The sequence below is a fragment of the Carassius gibelio genome, chromosome B4 (genome assembly GCF_023724105.1).
Source record: "Carassius gibelio isolate Cgi1373 ecotype wild population from Czech Republic chromosome B4, carGib1.2-hapl.c, whole genome shotgun sequence".
NCBI lineage: Eukaryota > Metazoa > Chordata > Actinopteri > Cypriniformes > Cyprinidae > Carassius > Carassius gibelio.
Window position 1 is genome coordinate 22,559,882 of NC_068399.1, and position 23,602 is coordinate 22,583,483.

At 35.3% G+C, this 23,602-nt stretch overlaps 2 protein-coding genes across 2 annotated transcripts in view; both read right to left on the reverse strand.

Moving 5' to 3' along the window:
• Positions 1-63: 63 nt before the first annotated feature.
• ovch1 (ovochymase 1) lies at positions 64-4,514 on the reverse strand. Its single transcript, XM_052554145.1, has 13 exons — positions 4,328-4,514; positions 4,171-4,239; positions 3,908-4,097; positions 3,116-3,191; positions 2,824-3,013; positions 2,587-2,726; positions 1,813-1,966; positions 1,696-1,734; positions 1,404-1,623; positions 1,186-1,340; positions 999-1,103; positions 337-473; positions 64-266 (listed from the first exon to the last, which is right to left on the reverse strand). The coding sequence occupies exons 1-13, from the start codon at positions 4,380-4,382 to the stop codon at positions 105-107; spliced, it is 1,692 nt and encodes a 563-aa protein (XP_052410105.1). The 5' UTR covers positions 4,383-4,514; the 3' UTR covers positions 64-104.
• Positions 4,515-5,595: 1,081 nt separating this feature from the next.
• Positions 5,596-23,602, reverse strand: part of tmtc1 (transmembrane O-mannosyltransferase targeting cadherins 1) — a 35,204-nt gene continuing 17,197 nt past the window's right edge. The window contains exons 9-20 of the mRNA XM_052554888.1: positions 19,512-19,633; positions 17,435-17,602; positions 13,757-13,870; positions 13,432-13,575; positions 12,697-12,805; positions 12,464-12,566; positions 12,222-12,357; positions 11,971-12,115; positions 10,586-10,723; positions 10,071-10,193; positions 8,231-8,308; positions 5,596-6,681 (exon numbers count right to left, since the gene is read on the reverse strand). Coding sequence (XP_052410848.1) covers positions 6,559-6,681; positions 8,231-8,308; positions 10,071-10,193; positions 10,586-10,723; positions 11,971-12,115; positions 12,222-12,357; positions 12,464-12,566; positions 12,697-12,805; positions 13,432-13,575; positions 13,757-13,870; positions 17,435-17,602; positions 19,512-19,633 — 1,503 coding nt within the window. The 3' untranslated portion in view covers positions 5,596-6,558. The remainder of the gene's footprint in view (positions 6,682-8,230; positions 8,309-10,070; positions 10,194-10,585; positions 10,724-11,970; positions 12,116-12,221; positions 12,358-12,463; positions 12,567-12,696; positions 12,806-13,431; positions 13,576-13,756; positions 13,871-17,434; positions 17,603-19,511; positions 19,634-23,602) is intronic.

Consider the following 23,602-nt stretch of genomic DNA (forward strand, 5'->3'; position numbering starts at 1 on the left):
ATTGCTTATAAATAAAACGTGATAAAGTAATGCTTTGCAAACAACTTGACAACGAGCCACACACAGAGTTTAATGAATACTTTAATATAGCTTTATTATAGATATTAGGCATTTTTTATACAAGTTTGTATCCATGAGTGATAGGTTGAGACTCGAGTGAACACAGCTGGTTTCTGAGGTTCACATTTCTTGCCGCCCCATGTTGTTAGCCCAACAAGGTAGTAGACCCCATTTTTTTCACACATAAGGGGTGCGCCAGAGTCCCCCTATACAAAATAAAGAATTTAAGTGACCAGAACAAGTGCATGTGAATAGTGATTTTTGAAGCTACTGTACCAAGCAGGAGGTGGAGGCTGCTGCATCCGTACACAGGAGGGACTTCATGCTGAAAGTGTCACCCCATCCCGTCTTACAGGCCTTCTCAGAAAGAGGCTTCACTCTGGCCATATGTAGGATATCAGAGTGCAGATCCACTAATATGAGAAAATAAAACAAAGCAAGTACAAAAGTTTTTTTTTGTGTGTGTGGTGTTTGCATTTATTATATGCATATTTCGTCAAGAATCACCTTGACCTTGGTCTTGAAATATGTTTCTGGTCTTCTTGTGCATTACTTTGCAATGCACATTTCTCCAATCAATCATATAAAAAATAATAAAATATAATAATAGAATCATCCATCCCAAGTGATTCCCTGTTTTCACAACAACAAAAAAAATGGGATATAAAACTCCTCATCCTATTATTACTACTAATATATATATATATATATATTAAGTGAAAGAAAAAAAAAGTATATAGTTTCATATCCGATATTTTTTTTAAATATACACATTACATATATATTTTTTAAAGTTAAATTAAAATGATCCCTGACCTACATAGGACAAACGGTTTGGAGAATGGATGGATAAAAAAAAAAAAGAAAAAAAAGAAAGTAAGAATGCTGTTGAGAATGCTATTTCATGTTGGTTTTAATGCTGAACCCCGTAAACTCACAGATAGCTTTTCTTGGTCCCCAACCAGTAGTCACACAAGATGAGGTGTCTTCATTAACCATTTCATCATCTTTGTCCGTTATGCACACTGGAAATATCATCGGCCCTGGATGAAGCACGAATTGTACAACTCTAATTGCTGATAAGGATCGCATGAAAAACAGAGATAAGGTCATGTGATTCCATACCGATTCGAGCTGGGACGGATAACCGGATCATGGAGAGATCGGAGATGGGTGGGAAGCTGCTGGTGTATGCCAAACTCTGCACGCTTTCCACAGCTGCAGTCTGACCCGACATGAAGTTCAGATCATGAGCTCCAAAGACCACAACATCTCCAGCCCTGTGGGATGAACTGTCAGAACATCACTGAGGAACAATAGATGATCTGACTCCTCTAGCTTACATGGCGAGGCAGTGGCGTGGTGCCAGGACCCAGCGCGGATGAATAAGGATGCCGCTACAATAATGCGTATCATGGCTCTGGAGGCTGACCTGCCATGGCCAGGAGTTAGGACAGGCCTCACTCACATTATCCACCTTGAATGTGCCGCCTTCTAAGGACACCACCTGCGCCAAGCCTGCTGGCAGTTGACATGGATCCATCTTGGCCTGACCACACTGCGCTGAAGCCACAACATGGAAAAGGACATGAATGATGACTAAAGCAATGAGGAATTACATGATGAGAGTCTTACCAGTGGAATCAGTTCCAGGGCTTACAGAAAAGGGTTGGCCTATATGATACAAGCAAAAAAATATATAACTGTTTTAAAGTGGCCACTGATACATCACTGAAATCTGAAAGTCCATACCATGTATTGAAGACTCGATCCATTGTTTGTAGTGGTATAGTACAGTGTAGACCCCTGGTTTTTGGGCCCTACCACATCCGACCCCCCAGCTGACCACTCCAGCAAGCTTGTACCTCTTACCTGTGAAACATGAGAGGGGCCCACCAGAGTCGCCCTGATCCAGAGGGGTTAGTGGGTCAATGGCATGTAAGAGTGTTCACAATAAAAAAAAGGAATAAAAACTATGGTAAAATCATATTATATAATTGTGTACATTTTTTTTACTAATATTCATAGTAATAATAGCATAATGTGTATATTGTAATATAATACATTTACTAATATTACTTAATTTAATAATTTATATTAAATCCTCTCTATGACAACTTGTCACATCCAATGGCTTTAATCTGGCAGACAAGTTTTATATACATTTCATTTTATATACATACAAATTACTACTACTAAAAAAATAGTAATAGTTAATAGTAGCATGAGTAATTAATATCATTTAATAAAATTATTAATATTAAATATTTAATAATATTAATAATTAATCAAGATTATTATTAATATTCTTTTTTTCCCCTCAGTTGTTGCACCACATGGCATATTTTTTATCTTATTAATATATCCTATACATATTTTTCTAAGAAAAACTATGAAATTATTTAATAAAAACTGTATTCTTTTAATGGGACACGAAGAGAAGTTAAAACATGTATACAAACATACAGAGTATCTTTTCTTGTATTTGTCAGAGCCTTAAAAAAAAAAAAAAAGCCAAATGTTTACCTGACATGCATCCATTCCGCCAGCATCTGCTCCGGCACACATCATATTATTAAGCATTTTCCCTTTGTAAAATTGGTTACATTTTTGTGGCTCAAAAACAGTTACATTGACCTCTTGAAGTCTGGAGGCACGAGGGCCATCTATAAAGAGACAGATTCATCTTATCACACATGACCATTACTAATGAAACCCATTACACAGGTTATACAGAACAAGGTTAATATATTCCTGTCTTACTCTCTCTGATGGAGCCCCAGCCGGTGACAGTACAGGCTTCCTGAGGGGGCAGATCACGGTTTAAGATGGCAACAGGCCTCACACACTCATTAAACAGCAGGGGACTCTGCAGTTTCAACAAGGCTATATCATTCTCGTTTGTCTTTTGGTTGTAGTCCTTGTGGGAGATGATTTTTTCCACCCCTATGGTCTTCAAATAAAATACACAAGAGAGTTACACAAATTAAAATGAGACCACTTCAAAAGATCCACATAAGAGGGGAGTGAGATGTAAATACACACAGACACTCACCTGATAACAGGATTCATTCGTATTCTCCAAATTGTGGATTCCAACAACAGCATTCCATAGTGATGCCTTTTTATAACTGTTTACAAACATGAAGTTATTAAAAAAAAAAAAAAATTACATGGGAAATTACATATTTGTACAAACAGTATGTCTTACATATTTACACCTCATTAAACAAACCCTCTAATAAGAATAGAGCATATATTTGAGCCCATATATCTAAAAAATGCATCCAATCTTCTGTGAAATATGACATCTTTGCTAGAAGCAGCAAAGGTTAAGAAATCTAATGATAGATATTCAAGTATGCTATAGTGCCTTTGAAGGGGCTTTATCCATTAACCAATTCAAAAAGGATACAATTTCTTGCATCAATTTTAGTTTTAATACACATATGTGACCCTGGGCCACAAAACCAGTCATAAGTAGCACAGATATATTTGCAGCAATAGCCAACAACACATTGCATGGGTCAAAATTATAACTTTATGCCAAAAATCATAAGAAAATAGGTAAAGATTGTGTTCTATAAAGATATTTAATCAATGTCCTATCATTAATATATAAAAAACAAATTTTTAATTAGTAATATGCACTGCTAAAGACTTCATTTGGACAATTTTATATATTATATTAAATATATCATTTAAAAAAAATTTTTTGCAACCTTCCAGATTTTTTTAAACAGTTGTATCTCAGCCAAATATAGTCATATCCCAACAAACCATACATCAATGGAAAGCTTATTTAGTCAGTGATGTATTTGCACTCATGGAGGTTTTACAGACTCACCGTTTGAAGCAGTGGCTGGCGGTAATAACCCACCGCAGGTCGAGGATGGCACCCCCGCAGGCTGGAGTATCGGAGTACTGCAGGGACACCTGCCATGGCCATGAGTGTGCCCATGCCTCCTGCCCACCTATAATCCGACTCTCCTCTTCATCATCATTCTCTGGGATAAACTCACGCACGCCCGCCTTGGCTGGAAACAGCGCGAGGACTCATTATGTGCAAGCCCGCAGATGAAGAACGCATTTCATTTCACTCAGCCTTACCATAACATCCATTATCAAAGATGCAGTTTCTCTCAGCTGAAGCGTTCACATTAGGATTCTCTTCAGCATCTTAAAAGAAATATAACGTTATATATAGTAGGAAACTGCATTTTCATCACAACGCCCAGCTTGTTACATGCTAGTCAATGGGTCTCACCAGCTTTGGTCCAATTAAGAGAAAGTATAAAAAATAATAAACACGTTTTACACATGTTCACAAATGTTTCATTAAAAATGCAAGAAGAAGCGTAATAATACAAAGACACGCAACACGAAAAGCAAATAGAATCCCTGAACACCTGGCGCAATTAGTGTTTAATTAAGAGAGTGGAGCAGTTCAGAGCTTCACCACTAGAGGTCAGCGTCTACACTAGAACTACTGCGGATTGAAATCACTTTAATGTTAATTACTTTCATGTTTTGCACAAATTACTGTAAAAATGTGTTGATATTATATTTATAATTTACTGATGAAAATACGTGCAGAAATTCAAAGCGAGTCCGGATACAATCACACCACACTGAAAAAACTAAATTTGCCTCAGGTATCCTTTTGAGTACTCATGTATTTTAAGTGCCTTAAAGATCTTTTTTCTCATAATAGGGTTCTTGGAGGAACCATTATAGACTTTGCAGTTCGTGCAGGAACTCATGGGATGCTTGAAGCACTTTGTTTCCAGTTCTGAGTTTCTGGAGTCACCCTTTATGTACACGGAGACCTCAAAGTGCTCAGGAGGTTCCGGGAGAAACTCAAATTTTACCTAATTTTTTTTTTTTTTTTTTAACCGAGCATGGTTTAAAACATGCTGTGGTTAAACTATGCTTAATGAATGTTTTTATTACAAATTTTCAGTTGTTTTACAATAGAATGCATATGCATACTTGTCTAAATCATACATTCAGATGACACAATTTAAAACAATTCACTATAGTCTGTGACCACTGGCCTACTGAAAGCATCTTTTTATCATGAAACCGTTATATTTCTAGACTTAAATCTTTTTACATACATTTTTCTGTGTATTCTCAATAAGCATGGGGTTTCAGATCACTACTAAAAGCAATATTTACACTTGTAACATGTTCAAATATGAAAAAGCGGTCTTGTTCAAGATCACGCAGTATTCTCCCATGTACCAATGTCTGAGATTTGGTTAGATGAAATCAAATGCGAATAATATTAATATTGCAAATTCAGTTCAAAGAGAGACTGTGTTGCTAAATCCGTTTCTATATCACATCTGTGTGTATTTTAATAATGATTTTAAAACAGTGGGATATATGGCGAATTACAGAACAATGCATTTCTGTGTGTACGAATACTTTAACACCTGGCCTTGGACAGCTATATTGATAAAAAGTGATTGCATACATAATTGCCCTCCCAGAACAATATCAACATCTCCAACACATCAACACATGCACTGGTATTGGATAATATTTATTAAATAATCATACATTACTTCACATTGGTTTCTGCTATGACATGTTTAGCACGGCAGCTGCTTCTGCCGAATTCAAGAAATGTTCTTGATAACAGTTCCTATGGCAACCAAATGTAAGTGCAAAGATTACGGTGTAATCAAGAGTACCACAGGACAATCTCCAGCCACCCCAAATATGACTAAAATCCACTTAATGACCCAGTTCAAGGATAATGTCATTAGGTATTCGTAATTCCAATTCAAAGAGACTTCAGTTTTATAGCTTATGAGGATAAAAATGATATGTAATTAACTGCACAGGTCGATATGCCTTTAGTCCAAATACATTCCACAATATTGATGCATGTACAAGATAGACGAGATCGAATTAAAGCACATGATGAACGACTCTCCCTTCATTTAAAAATCATTACGTGAAAAAAAATAAAACCAGATACAAGCAGACCACCCACAACTGATCAGCAGCGCTAGTCATGTATGATAACTCGCAGCATTGCTCTGATATGCTTTCTGAGGTTTTTGCAATCAGTGAAGCAGAACGGAGCAGGAGTGTTTGAGGGGAACGGCTCCGAAAAAAATCCCTCTCAGAGATGATGGTGCTTCTGCTCCGAGTCAAACAAGAACGCGCAAATAGTGCTTGGGATGACACGTGGGGAAAAACATGTGAAATATGTTGCTGTGAGATACTGCAGTGATGTGTTGAGGTCAACGGTATCTGCGTGGTCCAGCCCTGGATGTAGAGGCTAAAACATTCAGTCTTTTGGATTAGTTCAATCCGAGAGGCTCTCTGTAAACTCTGGAGGGGACGGAAGCAGTCATCAATCATCTCCTGAGTCTAAACCCTAGTTTGCATGTCTTAGTTCACTCCCTCTCTTCACCCTTCGGGCTCTCGGTTGCTTGTCCTTCATCATGTGGCCCACAGTTCAGGTCACATTTTTTTCCTCTAGGCCCCTTGGAGTTTTTTCTCTAGTCTGTCCAGCTTGGCCAGGTTTTCCTTCAGCAGTTTGGAGCCGGGTGAGAGGAGAAGAGCTCTTTGGTAGTACATTCGTGCTGCTGCATAGTCTCCCTAAAGAAATATAAAAAATAAAATAGCACACACCATTTCAGGTTACAATGATGTGATGAAATGTCCAGGTCATGTTTTATCGAATTAAAAGGAAAAAATAAGAATGTGAATATGCATAGTGAGAGTTTTCAATAAGGATGAGGATTCCATTTGTTAACACAAGTTACCGTAAAAATATTTCTTAATGAATTTCAAACAAATCATTTTACTATTACACTAATAAAATCAAAAGTTGTTAATATTAATGGACCAGAGCTAACAATGATTAGGAAAGTATTATGAAAGATTACAAATGTTTTGCTCATTGTAACTTCATGTTAGTTATTTTATGAACCTATAGTAACTAATAGGATGTTAAAAAAAAAATCACCATAATTTTATTAATAGTTAAGCACATTTAAAAAAATATATATATTATTATTATTGTAATGCAGTAAATAAACTTTTTTTAAAATTAGAATAATTTTTATTTTTTATGGTCTTAACAAAATGTGACTTTTTGTTTGAAATGTGAAATTATTAATATTTTAGCATTATTTGTATGCGTTATATTATAAATGTATGAAATAATGTATAATTTATTTAAATACATGATACATTTATGCTTAATTATAATTAAAAGATACAAACTCAAGAAAATGTATCTGATTTGAAAAGATTTTTATATAAAAAGAGAGAGCAGTAATTCAATAAATTAATTTTTTATAATTTTAGTTTTTGTGTTTTATATATTTTTATATTGCTTTTAATATAATTAAAAGCTTTTTAATTATTTATCACTCCTTTTTTGCTGTTAATTTAGGATAATTTGTATTTTTAATGGTTTTAACAAAATGTGACATTATTCATATTTAAGCATTATTTTTATGCTTAACTTATAATTATTTCACACATTTATAATTTAATGTATTTAAATAAATGATAAATGTATTCTTAATTATAATCTAAAGACACAAACTGAAGAAAATGTATCTGATTTGAAAAGATTTTTATATAAAATGAGAGAGTAGTGATTCAATTTATTTTTTATAATTTTTGTTTTTGTGTTTTACATATTTTTATATAGCTTATTAATTATTAAATATTTAACCTTTAATTATAAGCATAATATTATTTTACTTAAAAAATAATTTGTATTACTAGCTCTCTTAAAATGCAATTATTATAACTTAGATTAATATTATATAATTATATTAATGTGAATACATTATTTATATTAATATATTATTATGTCTTCCTTCACATTACAGAAATAGTAATTAATTTTACAAGCCACTGAGAACACATTATAACAAAAATAATGTCACAGTTGTTTATGGTCCTATATATATATATATATATATATATATATATATACACACACACTTTTTTAGAATGCATCATTGTATTTTCCTTCACATTACAGTAATAGGAATTTGTTTAGAAGCTACTGAAAATATATTATCTTTAAAATAATGTCACAATTATTTATAGTCCCCGGCTTCAATTTCTGAATGCAAACTATTCAGAACGAAGTTTTCAATCAGACCTCAAAATTCAGCCCTCATACCTTGATATGCTGAATGCCGCCCATATTCATCCAGGCTTGTGATTGGTCCGGTTTGAGCTCAACAGCAAGTTTGTAGCTCTGCAAACATTAGATCAAGACATGACATTTTATATACAGGATATGCAGCCAATGATGATTTCAACAGCCGTAAACCTTTTATAACAGTCTTGGCCTGTGTAAGAAACACGATCCATTCCAGATTAAAAAAAGCACTGGAGGCGCATTTAACAGTCTGGCTCTACCGCAGATGTGGTTTTGAAATACCGCAAAAAGCATTTTTGTTCAGGGCTATATATCAGAGCTTTGAACCGGATAGCAAAATGATGTAAACCTGAGACTAGTCTGTTCTCATCTGTCCTTTTGCTGCTTAATTAAAAGTAGAACCACAGTCCAAATATTAGATGGAGACCTGGAATGAGTCCAGGATCGAAGAACGCAACCAAAACCGAAATCCTGTCGAAGAAACTTCAGTCCTCAGAAGGCAGCCAGGAAGCAGAGAAACACATGAAGTCTGGACTGTTTATATTTGGAGATGAAAGGAGGTAGGTGATGTTCCTTTGACAGTATCAGGGCACCGGCGAGGAACAGTGTGAAGGTGAGAGAAGCAGCAAGCAGCAGAGAACACAATTATCCAACATTTAGTCTCATGTCTATCAGCAAAACTGATCCATATTCCGCCTTATTCTGACTGAGATATAAACAGGAAGGGGCCTGACTGACATGTCAAACAACCAATCACAGTCTTTTTGTGTATTGTAATGGAGATAAAGCTGAAACCAAATTGATATGCATCTTGACAAGTATGTATTGGCTCTGAAAAGGCTTTAAATGTATGTTTTCGGTCAAAGGAACAATCCCGCTGAATTCAAAATATTAATGCAGTAACATTCTGTGAGATAAATCAAAACAACAAATATCTAGGATGAGAAAAAACAAATCATAAAAAAAAGAAAATACATGTAGCAGGTAGTCTCTGAGCACACAAAAATATGCAAATGAATTTTAATCCATAAAAGCAAAGCATACTCATCATGAAAAAAAGTGAAGTTAAGAACTGTAATTCTGCATATATTTTAAATAAGTTATCAATACTGTAAAAAAAAAAAATATTTTAATGTATTGAAAGTTCAGTCAAAAAACTTTTTTTTTCCAAAAAAAAAGAAAAAAAAAAATCCCCCCAAAAATCACTACCCATCCCTTTTTTTTAATATTAGCATCCTTTTTTGTTTTAAAAAGAAAACACACACACAATTGAGGATACAATTTCACTAAAAGAAGTCTAATTACTGTATGCTCTACAATAATTATTATTTTTTTGTTTTTACAGTTGTGCTTTAGATATTAATTTTGATATATTACATAATTTTTTTTAAATATTGTATTTTTATTTAAATAATACAAATATAATTATTTTAATTTATTATTCATGTTGATATATTTAAATCATGTTTCATTATTTTCTTCCTTCACATTACATACATTTATATAAAAAAATCCTATAAACGTTATTGAGAAGAAATTGTCAAAAAATTATTCACGGTCCTAAATTAAGCCTTAATTTTCTTTATGGGAATATTTTGTTCTGAAAAATACTATGCTTTTCATAGAAGTTAAAAAGTAAATCAATCAATTCGAAAAACAAAAAAGAAGCCTCAAATCTTATGCTTCTCAGAGGACTGATAAAAACCTGTACATCTTCACTCTTGGATTTAGTAGAAATCTTTACTCTTGGATTTAGTAGAAATGGATTTATTTAAGAAATTAAACAGAGTAAACAAGTATGTGAAGGGGAGTATTAGAAGAGCTCTTCGCTCACACTGACAGCTGCAGGTGTAGTTACCTGGAAGGCTCGATCGAGCTCGTTCATCTCTCGGAGCTGGTTGCCCATTGAGAAGTGCAGCTCGGCCCTCACCGCAGGGTCTGACGGCTCCTGCTGCAGTGCTGTCTTCAATGCATCCAGAGCCTGAAACACACACACACACACACACACACTCATTAATCTGAACTTCTTTTTCCTGAGTTTCTTTGTCTCTCAGGAGGCACAGAGATTTCTCTTTGAGGCAGAGAACCGCTAAACTGAGTAATAGAGTAATGAGTAAAGGCATGAGTAATAAAAAGAAATTACATGCTATTTATTCTAGTCTAGGACGCCTCACTGAGATTCAATAAAATGTTCTTTGAACTGCCGAATGCAGTGGCGAAATTGGACCTGGGCAAAATTAAGATCTGGGATGAACTGATTCACAGCAACAAATGAGAGGAATAAAAACCTTGTGTTTGTGTTTTCCATTTTAGTGCGGGGGTAATAAAAGAGAGCGCGCATGAACTGACGCACACAAAGACGTGTGCACGCACCTCAGTGTGGTTGCCTTGTTTGCTGTAGATGGCAGACAACAAGCGGTAACATTCAATGCAGTTGCTGGTCTTTGAAATGATGCCCAGGGTCAATTTCTCGGCCTCCGCAGAGTGACCTGCCATGGCTAAAACCTGCGCCTGTGGAGACAACGAGATGGGAAGAGACAAAACCAGTTAAAAAAAGGAAAGAGGGAATGAAAGAGCAACTAGAAAGGAAGCTGAGAGGTCCCGGCCTCTGTACGTGAATCACAGTGAAGGGTCTGTGGAGACCCAATTAAAGCTGACGTTCTGCAATCTGAAACACTCCAAGAAAACCGTTTTTTGACAGGAGAACAGTAAAGAATATTTTTTAACTGAAACCCGTGGTCCTTGGTGATTCAAAAACTGCATATTTTTTTATTTTTATATGAATCATTCCTTAATATAATCCAATAGATTGGAAGAAAAATCCAGACATCAATAGTCCCAGTATTGGCCTTATTATGGATCCAACATATGTTGCGGTGTAAACCAGTTTTGTATTACTGTCTTCTTTGTAGCCGTAAACCAGTGAACAACAATCTATTTTGAATTAAACTTGCACAGGAGTCAGAGATCGGCTGCCCAATTTTGAGAATAATAAAAAAAGCATATCAAGGAACCCAAAATTAATAGTTGTGGCTCCTGACAATGCATTGAGGTCTTGTGAAGCAAAACGATCGGTCTGTGCAAGAAACTGAACCCTTTTTCCTACATTATTACCTGTAATCCACAGCCTCAGACAATGGGGCAATCCGATTCTTTTTCTGGTTCTTTTGGACAGTTTGTTTCTATTAACTGGTTCAGTTCATTAGTTCATTTACATAATCATACAATGACATAAAGTATACATAATTGAGTTATTAAAGCCCCAATAATGATGTGAAAGGTTGATGTTTTGCATGTCTAAAAGGATATAAAGCAAATAAACTAGCCTTCATCAGTTCACCCTGAATGATATCCTAAATAATATTCAGTTTCTTGCACAGACTGATTGTTACGCTTCATGAGACCTCAATATATCGTCAAGAGCCTTGGGTTTTAATCTCATGTGCCTTCATATGCTTTTTTTTAATTCTTAAAAACGGGCAGCTGCTGACTTGCATTTTCTGAATCACCAAGGACCACAGTTTCAGCTAAAAAGCTGTTCAACTCACACACACAAAAAAGAGTCACCTCTCATCTTGGATGGCCCGAGGGTGAGTAAATTAACAGCAAATTTACTATATATATTTTTTTTGAGTGAATTATCCCTTTACAACAACATCAAACCTAAACATAACTGGTTGGATTGAAAATAATTAAATAAACAACAGAGAAAGGAAATGGTGGGATATTTTTTTAGGCTAAAAAGTGACTAATCTCACCAGGGCGAGCCAGATGTCAGTGCTGTCAGGCTGAAGTGTGACCGCCTCTCTGTAAACCTCCAGTGCTTCCTCATATCTACCGGTGTTGTAGTATAAAGCCCCAAGAGGGGTCAGGATTTCCACTTTACGAACCACTTGCAGTGCCCTGAGAGAGACACACACACACACACACACACACACACCTCTGTGATTTAGCTGTGCAAGCTGGATTCACCGTTTAGACTATTCGCTTTCATTTGATCTCATCTTACCTTTTGTACCATAGCTCCGCCTCTTTATTGTCATTGGACGAGCGAAGAAGACGACCCAGGTTCACCATGGCAACATAGTGAGATGGCTTGAGACGCACCGCTTCCTGGTAATGAGAGGCTGCACGATCCCCATGACCTAAAACGGAGACGGGTATGTACAGTAGGTTGTGTATAATATGTGGTTGACATGAAGCATGTATCATAGAGTTGATCTAGTTTAAAGAGTCCTAGAAGTGTCTTACCTGTGTCCACCAGGAACACGCCGTAGTTGTTGTGGAGGTCAGAACTGTCAGGGCAGTTCTCAATACCCGTGCTATAAATCTCATTTGCTTCTTTTGAACGTCCCTACAAAAAAATGAGGGACAAAAATAAGTTTAGAAAATGTGGACTTTATTAGGCATTACAAAAAAAAAAAACAGATCAAAAAGATGACTTTGTGTGTGTATCATTTACTAAAACGGGCAGAGAGCAAGACCTGGTCAGCATACAGAGAGGCCAGGCTGGAGTACGCATCAGCAAAATGGGGACCGAACCGAATCGACTCCTTTAACATCCTCTCCGCCTCTTCCTCCTTCCCCTGAGACCTGAAAAAAAACAATATCACCATCATCCTCTTCCTCATAGACACAGACACAGTGGCTGTGTCCGAAACTGAAGGCAGCAGCACAAAAAACATGAAATTACTTCTGTGAACCACAACATCAAACACTATTTTTTATCCTTTCCAGCATTCGGTTGTACCTGGGTGCGTTCCAACCTTGGCATATGACACACAAAAGCAGCATTCTCAGATTTCAGACACAAGTCATATCACAATAGCGTTTTGTGTATTTACTTCAAAAACCAACCAATTTATGTATTTACTTCACACAGTTCTGACTTTATACCAATAAATAATGCCAGTTATAAAGTCAGAATTGGGAGACATAAACTTGCAATTGCTAGAAAATTGAATTTTTTCCTCAGAATTGGACTTTATAATTCGCAACTGTGAGTTTGCATTCTACAATTCTGACTTCATGACTTCTTTTGTCAGAATTGTGAGTTTATATCCCACATATATAATTTGATATAAGTCAGAATTGTGAAATAAAAAGTCATAATTATATATATTTTTTTATTCAGTGGCAGAAACATGCTTCCATAGTAGTATTTACTTCGGAAGGTTAGCAGTTTGTTGCTTCAGAAGGTAAAGAATTGGTGTATTTACTTCAGAAGGTTGCCCAGGTTGAAGAGAGCTCTGTTGTGTTGAGGGTTAATATCCAGCGCTCTCCTGTAATAAACTTCAGCTTCCTCTGCCTGGTGAGTCAGGGTGCCCAGATTATTCAGAGCACTGGCATGTCGAGGGTACAGTCTATATAAAAACACAGAGGCAATTTACAGATTTACATAATCAAACAAAAGCACTGATTCTTAACCAAAAGTATGAAGGACACTGGGGCATTGAGGTGTATTTTGGCAATTGGAAATGCTTCCATCAGCAGACAGAACCATTCAGCGTCAAACTGTTCTCATGCCCGCATACACACACTTACCTGAGGGCTGTTTTATAATGGTAAATTGCTTCTTGGTTTCGTCCCCTGTCCTTCAGGAAGTTAGCATAGTTGTAATGAACTTTAGCGTTGTGAGGTAAAGTTTGAATGCCAGACCTGATGGAGAAAGAAGAAAACAGATCAGGACAGATGGCACAGAGAACGAATAAGCATATCAGTCTGAAAGGATAAAAATCCAAAGAATGCAACACTTCATGCAAAATGACATTAAAAATGTGGAAAAAAAAATAACTAGGGTTATCATAGTTTCTAAAGCTAAAACTAATAAAAAGCTTTTGTTTGCAACCTCTCTCACTGCCATTAAATTTAACTTAACTTATGTACTACTTAAAATTAAAAAAAAAAAAAAAATTATACTGACATATATATATATATATATATATATATATATATATATATATATATATATATTAAAAACAATACAAATGACAAACCACAACAAAACTACAAAACCTTAACTTAAATACATATATAAAATACATGCAAAACATTTTTCATTAAAAACTAACAAAAATTACTATAATAACCACAACCAGGGTGTGGTTATGTATATATATATATATATATATATATATATATATATATATATATATATATAATGTCTGGAAACATTACTTTTTTTAAGTTTTTGAAAGAAGTTTCTTCTGCTCATCAAGCCTGCATTTATTTGATCAAAAATACAGAAAAAACTGTAATATTGTGAAATATTATTACAACTTAAAATAATAGTTTTCTATTTGAATATACTATAAAAAAAATAATTTATTCCTGTGATGCAAAGCTGAATTTTCAGCATCATTACTCCAGCCTTCAGTGTCACATGTAACATCCAGTCTATCACATGATCATTTAGAAATCATTCTAATATTCTGATTTATTATGAGTGTTGGAAACAGTTCTGCTGTCTAATATATTTGATGAATAAAAGGTTAAAAAGCTGCATCTGCATTTATTCAAAATAAAAATAAAATTTCCAATAATATATTTTCTTTACTATCACTTTTTATCAATTTAACACATCCCATATATATATATATATATATATATATATATATATATATATATATATATATATATATATATATATATATATATATATATATATATATATATTAGGGGTGTAACGATACGCGTATTCGTATTGAACCGTTCGGTACGAGGCTTTCGGTTCGGTACGCGGTACGCATTATGTACCGAACGGTTCGTTGGACTAATTAATTAAATTTGGAAAATAAAAAAGGTGTGTGAAATATAATGTTATGCGTTCAACAAGGTAGCCCAATAACCCAAACGACGTAACAGGCAATGCCCCTGACACCCCCGAAGAAAAAAAAAAAAAACACTTATATGTTTATGTTAGGCTACTCAGCAGGCGCTCGCTCACTCAGTACGCGCTGAAGGCTCGGTACCACGGAGCCCCGCGAGTCACCTGTAGGAGAGAAAAAAAATCAATCCGTGGCGACGGTTTTGCAATCCGTCCCCTCAGTTTATAAACCATCCTCATGAATTAATAAACTGTTCACTCGGTTTAACAAATCGTACCCACGGATTAACAAACCGTGCCCACGAATTCCCAATGCGTGCGCTCAGATTGTGTAAACCGTACCCTCGGTTTTTGAATCCGTACCCACGAATTCATAATCCGTGCGCACGCTTTCGCAATCCGTTCCCTCGGATTTGAAAACTGACACGCATTTTACACTTAACAGTGAAACATGCATCTAACTCCGGCAGGTGGGGTGAGGTGGGTGGAGCTTAGTATAATAAAATCACAAAAATAAGTCTTCATGTTAAGAAAGAATTGAACACAAGCATTTCCAAAACTGTCAAAGGTTATTTAAAAATAAAGCAATTCACAAATTATTTTATGACAAACATTTTTACTGTATTGTACTCATTTATTTAGCCTACAAATTAAAATTATAAAAAATAACTTTATTTTTATTTGTATCATTATTATATATTATTAAACAGGTTATGCATAAGAATCTTTTATCCAAAATAACTTACAAAAGAGGAAAAAATTACTCCAGAGTCAGTCACAATGCCAGGTTTATTGCACAATAATAATCAAGTGCTATTATAGATTATCAGCAATTGAACAAGATTTTAATGCGCATCTTTCTTATTAAATCTTTGTATTCCACCTCGTACTACACTTGATAGAGAATCACTTAAGGCACTTTGCTGTAAACCTATTCCACATAATAATATTCAATAAAACTGTATGTTAACACGTAGGAGTTTGCTGCATGAATCCGTGAGTACGGTTTACAAATCCGAGGGAACGGATTGCGAAAGCGTGCGCACGGATTATGAATTCGTTAGTACGGATTCAAAAACCGAGGGTACGGTTTACAAAATCTGAGTGCACGGATTGGAAATTCGTGGGCACGATTTGTTAAATCGAGTGAACAGTTTATGAATTCGTGAGTACGGTTTATAAACTGAGGGGACGGATTGCAAAACCGTCGCCACGGATTGATTTTTTTTCTCCTACAGGTGACGTCCTGGGCTCCGTATACGGACATCACCGCAGCGAATGGTGCATTTACGTTATAGCCGCGGATATGAGACCTTACTCTGTAGTGGAAAACGCAGGTTTTAAGAACATGCTTAATGTAATTGAGCCCCATTACAATATTCCTTCACGAGCCCATTTCAGCCATAAGCCCAAATAGAGAACCAACTGAGTAAAAACACACTCAATATAAAGAGTTATAGAGTTCAATATAAAAAGAGTTACATCTTTGTATTTGTTCATAACTACTACAACAATATTACATTTAATTTGTAAAAAAAATTTATAAGGAGCTATTTTTGTTACAGTATGCTGCTAAGAAAACACCATAGAAGATGGGTAAAGAATAGCTCCATCATTGTTCAATGTAAAAAAAACAAAAACAAAAAAAAACACATACTTTGTTAGTTTTAATAAATAAAACATTTAAATAAAAATCAAGGAAATTTATCTGCCAATTTTTTCTTTTTGCTGTATCTAAAACGTACCGAACCGTACCGAACCGAACCGTGACATCAGTGTATCGAACCGAACCGAACCGTGAATTTTGTGAACCGTTACACCCCTAATATATATATATATATATATATATATATATATATATATATATATATATATATATATATATAACTTTTTTCATTTCAGTTAGTTAATGAGGCAATTTTCATTTAGTTTGCCTTGATGTGTTAAATAACTAAAAAAAATGTATTAAAAGATTGAAAATACACATAATCGATTTTAATTCTTAATTTAGATTAAAGTTTTGTGTAATACAAATATTTAATTATTATTTAATAAAATAATATTAGTATCTCAAATTATACTAAAATCACACTGTCAATAGTCAAATATACAAGAAAAAAATATTTTAAACCATCTAATAAAACCAGCTTAAAATAACTGTAGGAATAAATAAGATGGTTTCTAGCTGCTCACTGACCAACTAAGATAGATCAAGATAGTCCAATAGCTCAGCCAGGACCTTTTCAATTGAGAATCCAGTTAGTTAACCACCTTAATCAACACTGACCAGTTAGAAACTAGCTGCCATGTTACTAAACCCAGCCTTCATCTTAAACTGGTTTACTTTGGGTCTTACAGCAGGAAGTGAATATGAACATTCACACATCCACACACACCTGAACAGGGCTTCTCTGGAGAGCCAGATCTCATTCTGTTGGACGGTCTTCCAGGAGAAGAGGAGGAGGACAACCAGCATGGACACAGTTAGTGCGGCTGCTCCCCACCGACTGACCACTGAATACAGTCTGTTCAGCCCGTGCACCACCAGAACACAGTAACCCATACTGGACAGACACAAAGAGAGCGTTGTTATGGACAAATCCTTTGTAATGTGAGCAACACTGCATAGATGGACCAATTAGAGCAGTTTTGGAACAACTGCAAACTAAGTTTTGCAAACACAGACACAAAATCGGACACATCTGTGAATTATATTTGTTGACTTGAGTGCATATTTGAAGGTAATCATGAGAAGGACAAAACGCCCTTCAATCCTCTAGCCACAGGAAAGGGGCCGATCCTATTCCACATCTCACACGGTTTATTTTCAGACACTGGTGTCACTGTTGACACGGTCAAAAAACAGCAAGTCAAATAGAATAGTACTTACTAGTGTTGAAAAAATCTGTTAAAGGAAAACAAATTGTTATATCAAATAGCATATTCCCTGGAAATATCTGTTTCATGTTTGTGGTTACTTATTCAGTGTTTCTGGGGCTTAATTTGGATTGAATATCCTTCCAATCTCATTTTCTTTGCTTTGCCTCACAGAAAACGACACCCACTCCTCAAAAAACAGACCATATGAGGACTCCTCCGGCTTCACACACAATTTCACTGCTTCCCACACACACACTCTTCTCAAACATGCGGTACATTCACAGTTCAAATGAATTTGTCTAGTAATTCTGTTGTGGAGACATCACTTGAACAAGAGTTTTACTGAAGAAATTGTGAATGTACTTGCCTGTTTAAAACTTGCATCCACAATGGTAAAGCATTATTGTTGGTTGATAAAATATTCAGAATTGCAATGTTCTATGATATTTTGGTCTCTAGATATGGCTCAGATTCTTCCTTCTGAGAAGTTTATTGATGGACTGGAGTTGTGTGGATTACTTGTGGATGTTTATCAGCTGTTTGGACTCTCATTCTGACGGCACCCATTCACTTCTGGGGATCTATTTGGTGATTAAATGATGTAATACTAAATTTCTCCACATGTTCTGATAAAAACATTCATTTTTGGGTGAACTATTCCTTTAGTTCTCTTAAAGTCGCAATGACAAAAGTCCTTAATGAATGATGCTAATTTCTTTATGTAAAAAAAAGTTCAATTTGAGGTAAATTATAACATTTTTATGAGACTAAGTATGAGCAATAGTAGCTGTGATGTTCCCCTTATATTTTTACTGCACAGACACAATTAAAGTGAATCAGAGTCTGAAAGCGACTCACATTCCTCTCATAGCTATTCACTAATGTGTGTGTGGCTGCATGTGTGTATAAAAGGTTTGGCCTTTGAGCCACCCTCACGTGTCTGACTACAAATTGCTGTTAGCACTAACAAAGACAGAGCTACTAATATTTACCCAGCATGCATAGAAAAGTACTGCCTAAACATCAAGATAAGTGCCCATCTGATCCTAACACAGGCCATTAAATTCACTGAGCACAAACCACTCATTACTCATAACTAAGTGTACTCAGGGATGTAATGCTGTGTGTACTTGTATTTATGCGTGTGTATGTGGGCGTTTGTCAGGTCACCGCTACTCTGAGCTAATAAGATCATTTCTACAACCTCTATTAAATTCCTTGCCTCGTTCAAATTTCTGTTTAATCTCGACAGTTTAGATAAACACACACACACACACACACACACACACACACACATAACAGATCAGTGGTGCATTATGGGAAGCAGGGCTCAAGACAGATTATGTACTGTTATCAGTGGTGTGTGATCCCCACAGCGGGATGAAGGAGAACGAGGGAGAGAAAATGGAAGTTAAATTTGAAATGCTTTATAAAAAATAAAAAATAAAAAGTCAAATGAAGAGCAAGGAATGTTTTCAAAGGACATTTTCTCAGCCTGTTGCAATATATTTTTACAGGCACATCCGCACACACACACACACACACACACACACATGCACACACACACACACACACACACACATGCACACAAACCTGGGCATGTAGAGAACTCTTTCCGCCACCACAAATCCCACGCGGAAGAACAGATTACTGGCTGGGATGAAGGGAAAGACCAGGAACAGCAGGCCCACCAACACCTCCTTTCCTTTCATCTTCTACACAAAGAGAGAGACGAAGCAAAGTGAGACAGATTGAGAGAGAAACCAGAGGCAGTTTGCTGAGAAACCTAAAGTTTTCTACATTTCCTGCAGAGAATGTCATGCAAAATCTGCAGCCACACTGTTATTTTGTTGCTAGAGCATTGTTCTGATACTCGGAGTGTTTTTTATGGTGGCCAAGAAAGCTCAACCTCGTAAAATTAAACTAAACGTGCAAATACAATAAGCACCAGCAAATTAAAAAAACATCTTCATAAATTTGCTGCAAATACTCGCAAAAGAAATGTTTTAAGGGGACCCCAACAAGTTTAAAAGAAGGTTAGCCATCTTACATAACTCTTCAGAGTTTATGGTGTATTTCATCAGATTATTTATGCTAATAATACCCAAAAGACTAACAAATTATTGACCAACAAAACGGTAAAGGTCAGTGACAGCACCATTGATGAGTAGACATTGAATAAGCATATCCCAGCCAGAGTTGGGGTCCCCTTATAACACTTCTGTTGTGGTTTGTGCTATTTGCAGCCTGTTTATGTATTTGGTTGTTGTGAGGATTTGTAGTGCATTTGCATTGTGAGAACTTGCAGCACGTTTCTCTAATTTGTTGTTGTGAGTATTTGCAGCGCTATTCTCTGTTTGGTTGCGGTGACTATTTTCAAAACGTTTTTGTCAGTGGTTGCATTTTGAGTATTTACATTTAGTCATCATGCCTTCATCCAAAGCTGTTTTCTGACGAGATACGTATGACAATCACATGTGATTAATCGTGTAGCCCTAATTTGCAGCAAATTTCTGTATTTGGTTGTTGTGTGTATCTGCAGTGTGTTTCTGTATTTAATTGTTGTATATAGAGCGTGTTCGCGTAAACTGTTCTGAGTATTTGCAGTGTGTTTCTGTATTTGGTTGTTGTGAATATTTGCAGTGTGTTTCTATATTTGGTTGTTGTGAGTATCAAGAGCATGTTTGTGTAAATTGTTGTGAGTATTTGCAGTGTTTCTGTATTGGGTTGTGAATATTTGCTGTGTGTTTCTGTATTTGGTTGTTGTATCTAGAGCGTGTTTGTGTAAATTGTTGTGATTATTTGCAGTGTGTTTCTGTATTTGGTTATTGTGAGTATCTAGAGCGTGTTTGTGTAAACTGTTGTGAATATTTGCTGTGTGTTTCTGTATTTGGTTATTGTGAGTATCTAGAGCGTGTTTGTGTAAACTGTTGTGAATATTTGCAGTGTGTTTCTGTATTTGGTTATTGTGAGTATCTAGAGCGTGTTTGTGTAAACTGTTGTGAATATTTGCAGTGTGTTTCTGTATTTGGTTATTGTGAGTATCTAGAGCGTGTTTGTGTAAACAGTTTTGAGTATTTGCAGTGTGTTTCTGTATTTGGTTATTGTGAGTATCTAGAGCGTGTTTGTGTAAACAGTTTTGAGTATTTGCAGTTTGTTTCTGTTTTTGGTCGTTGTGAGTATCTAGAGTGTGTTTGTGTAAATCGTTGTGAGTATTTGCAGTGTTTCTGTATTGGGTTGTTGTGAGTATTTGTAGTGCGTTTCTATATTTGGTTATTGTGAGTATCTAGAGCGTGTTTGTGTAAATCGTTGTGAGTATGTGCAGTGTTTCTGTATTTGTTTGATGTGAATATTTACAGCACGTTTCTATAATTGGTTGTTTTGAGTATCTGCAGTGCGTTTTCTATATCTGGTTGTTGTGAGTATTTGCCCCATGTTCTGCCAAAATAATGAAGATGATTTATTAATTTGTTGGTGTTTTTTTGTATTTGCATGTGTTTTCTATGGTATTCTGAGTGTTTTTTTCTGTGTTGCTATTAGGTTGTTAAGATGTTACCATGAGGTTGCAATTTTTTTTTATGTTTTTTGGGTTGCTATGGTATTCTGGGTGAAATGTATAGAAATGAAAAACACAAACATATAGAACACACACACACACACACACACACTAAACATACTTCATACATGACTGACACGTTGTTAATGGTATAGGCAATATTTCCACTACTAAGGTGGTCTTTTCACTGCAGTTGAGCTCCCATACTTTTATTACTGTTATTTGAGTGTGTATCCTTGAAATATGAGCTAGAGTTGTTTCTACTGATGTATAAGTTCATTAAATATGACAGCAGAGGAATAAAGGGTCGATACAGAGATATGAATTGGATATGAAATGTAAGGTAGAACAAGAGAGGTTGGGGGATGAAATCATAACTGTAATATGCTCGGTTTACTTTCAATAGGCCGATATGCTGATAATAAACAATAAAACCGAAGCCACTGTCTGGAGGTTAACTCTCATATCCACAGACAGGATATGAATGTTTTAATATTGATTTCTGTCTTCCAGTCCATCAGAAACATTAATTAACTTCAGATTCAGCAACAAATGAGTCGAAATGTAATGACTGTGTCAAGAAATAAGCAAAAGCTTGTATAGAAATGTGCTGATAACATTCACGGCCACAAATCATTACTATCGACACGCTCTCAGTCCTTCTTGTGTTTTAGTGTCTTTTGCATGAGATAATTAACCTAGTAAACATTGCTGTGGAGACAGATTGGAAAGTCATTAGGGTAAATCATTGGCACACAGCTCCACACGGCTAATCGGGGAAGGCCTGCCAAAAGACGCACATGATAAAGGCATGGCCAAGTGTGGTCATGTGGCTATGGGACTATTTCAGTGACGGGGAAACTATACTTTTTAATTTCAAGTTTTTTGTGTCAAATAGGTTGGTGTTTAGGTTCAAAGGTGTAAGATAACACTGACTACTGGCCGCCAGTTTTATATCACCTCAGATGATCGCAACTAGATTGGTAAGTCGCATAAAATAAAAAATACATTTTTCCGATAATATACAGCCCATTTGTACAGTAGCTTTGCTGCCTAAAGTCCACTGCAGTGATTTTTTAGTGTTATTAATTTTCTATATATTCAGTTTTCATTTAAGTTTTAGTAATTTTGAAGAACCAAACACATAAAAAGGACAAAAGCAACTGAACAAACATCTCTCTGATTATTTCAATTTCTGATATTGGTTTTCTGTTTTAATATACTTTACAATATAATTTATTTCTGTGATTAAAGCTGTATTTTCAGCATCATTAATCCAGTCTTCAGTGTCACACGATCCTTCAGAAATCATTCTAATATGATGATTTCTATCTCAGAAATAAATTATATTTTAAAGTATATTAAATTAGAAAGTATTATTTTACATTTTAATAATATTTCACAAAATAAGTTCTTTTTTTCTGTATTTTGGATCAAATAAATACAGCCTTGATGACCACAAGAAACTTTAGTAAAAATATAAAAAATCTTACTGATCCCAAACTTCTGAAGGGTAGTACACACACACACACACACACACACACACACAACAAAAACATAAATGAAAATATAGTTTTAAATATATTTAGTTTTCATTTCAGTTTTCATCATTTTGTTTTGTACTTTTTTCATTTTTATTTGCTTGGTTCATTCTATTCGTTTTTTATATTTCACTTTAGCTTAATTTACATTTATCTACTGTATATTTTTAGTAATTTTAGTACTTAAACTTTATTTACTTCAGTAACAACATTTCTAATTCTGATTTAATGATTAAACATTAAATATTTATCTATGTATTTGTATGATTTCTGTGTGTCCATCATTACAAGCAGAAATTGAAAGCAGTGCAAACACAGACAGAGACAGACACAAAACCAGACAACACTCATACACACAGAGCCTAAAAGCTTATGTTTTTCTGGGAAATATTAGAGGGCTAAAGCTGGGTCATGAGAATGATGATAGCTTTGGCATTATCCTTTTTGCCAGTTGCCATCTGTTGTCATGGCAGCACAAACAAAGGTCATCCGCAGCCTGTCCCAAAATGTCACTGGGCCAAACTCCAGTCACTGGCCCTCTTACAACCAACACATAACAAATGAAAAATACTGGTGTATTTGAGACT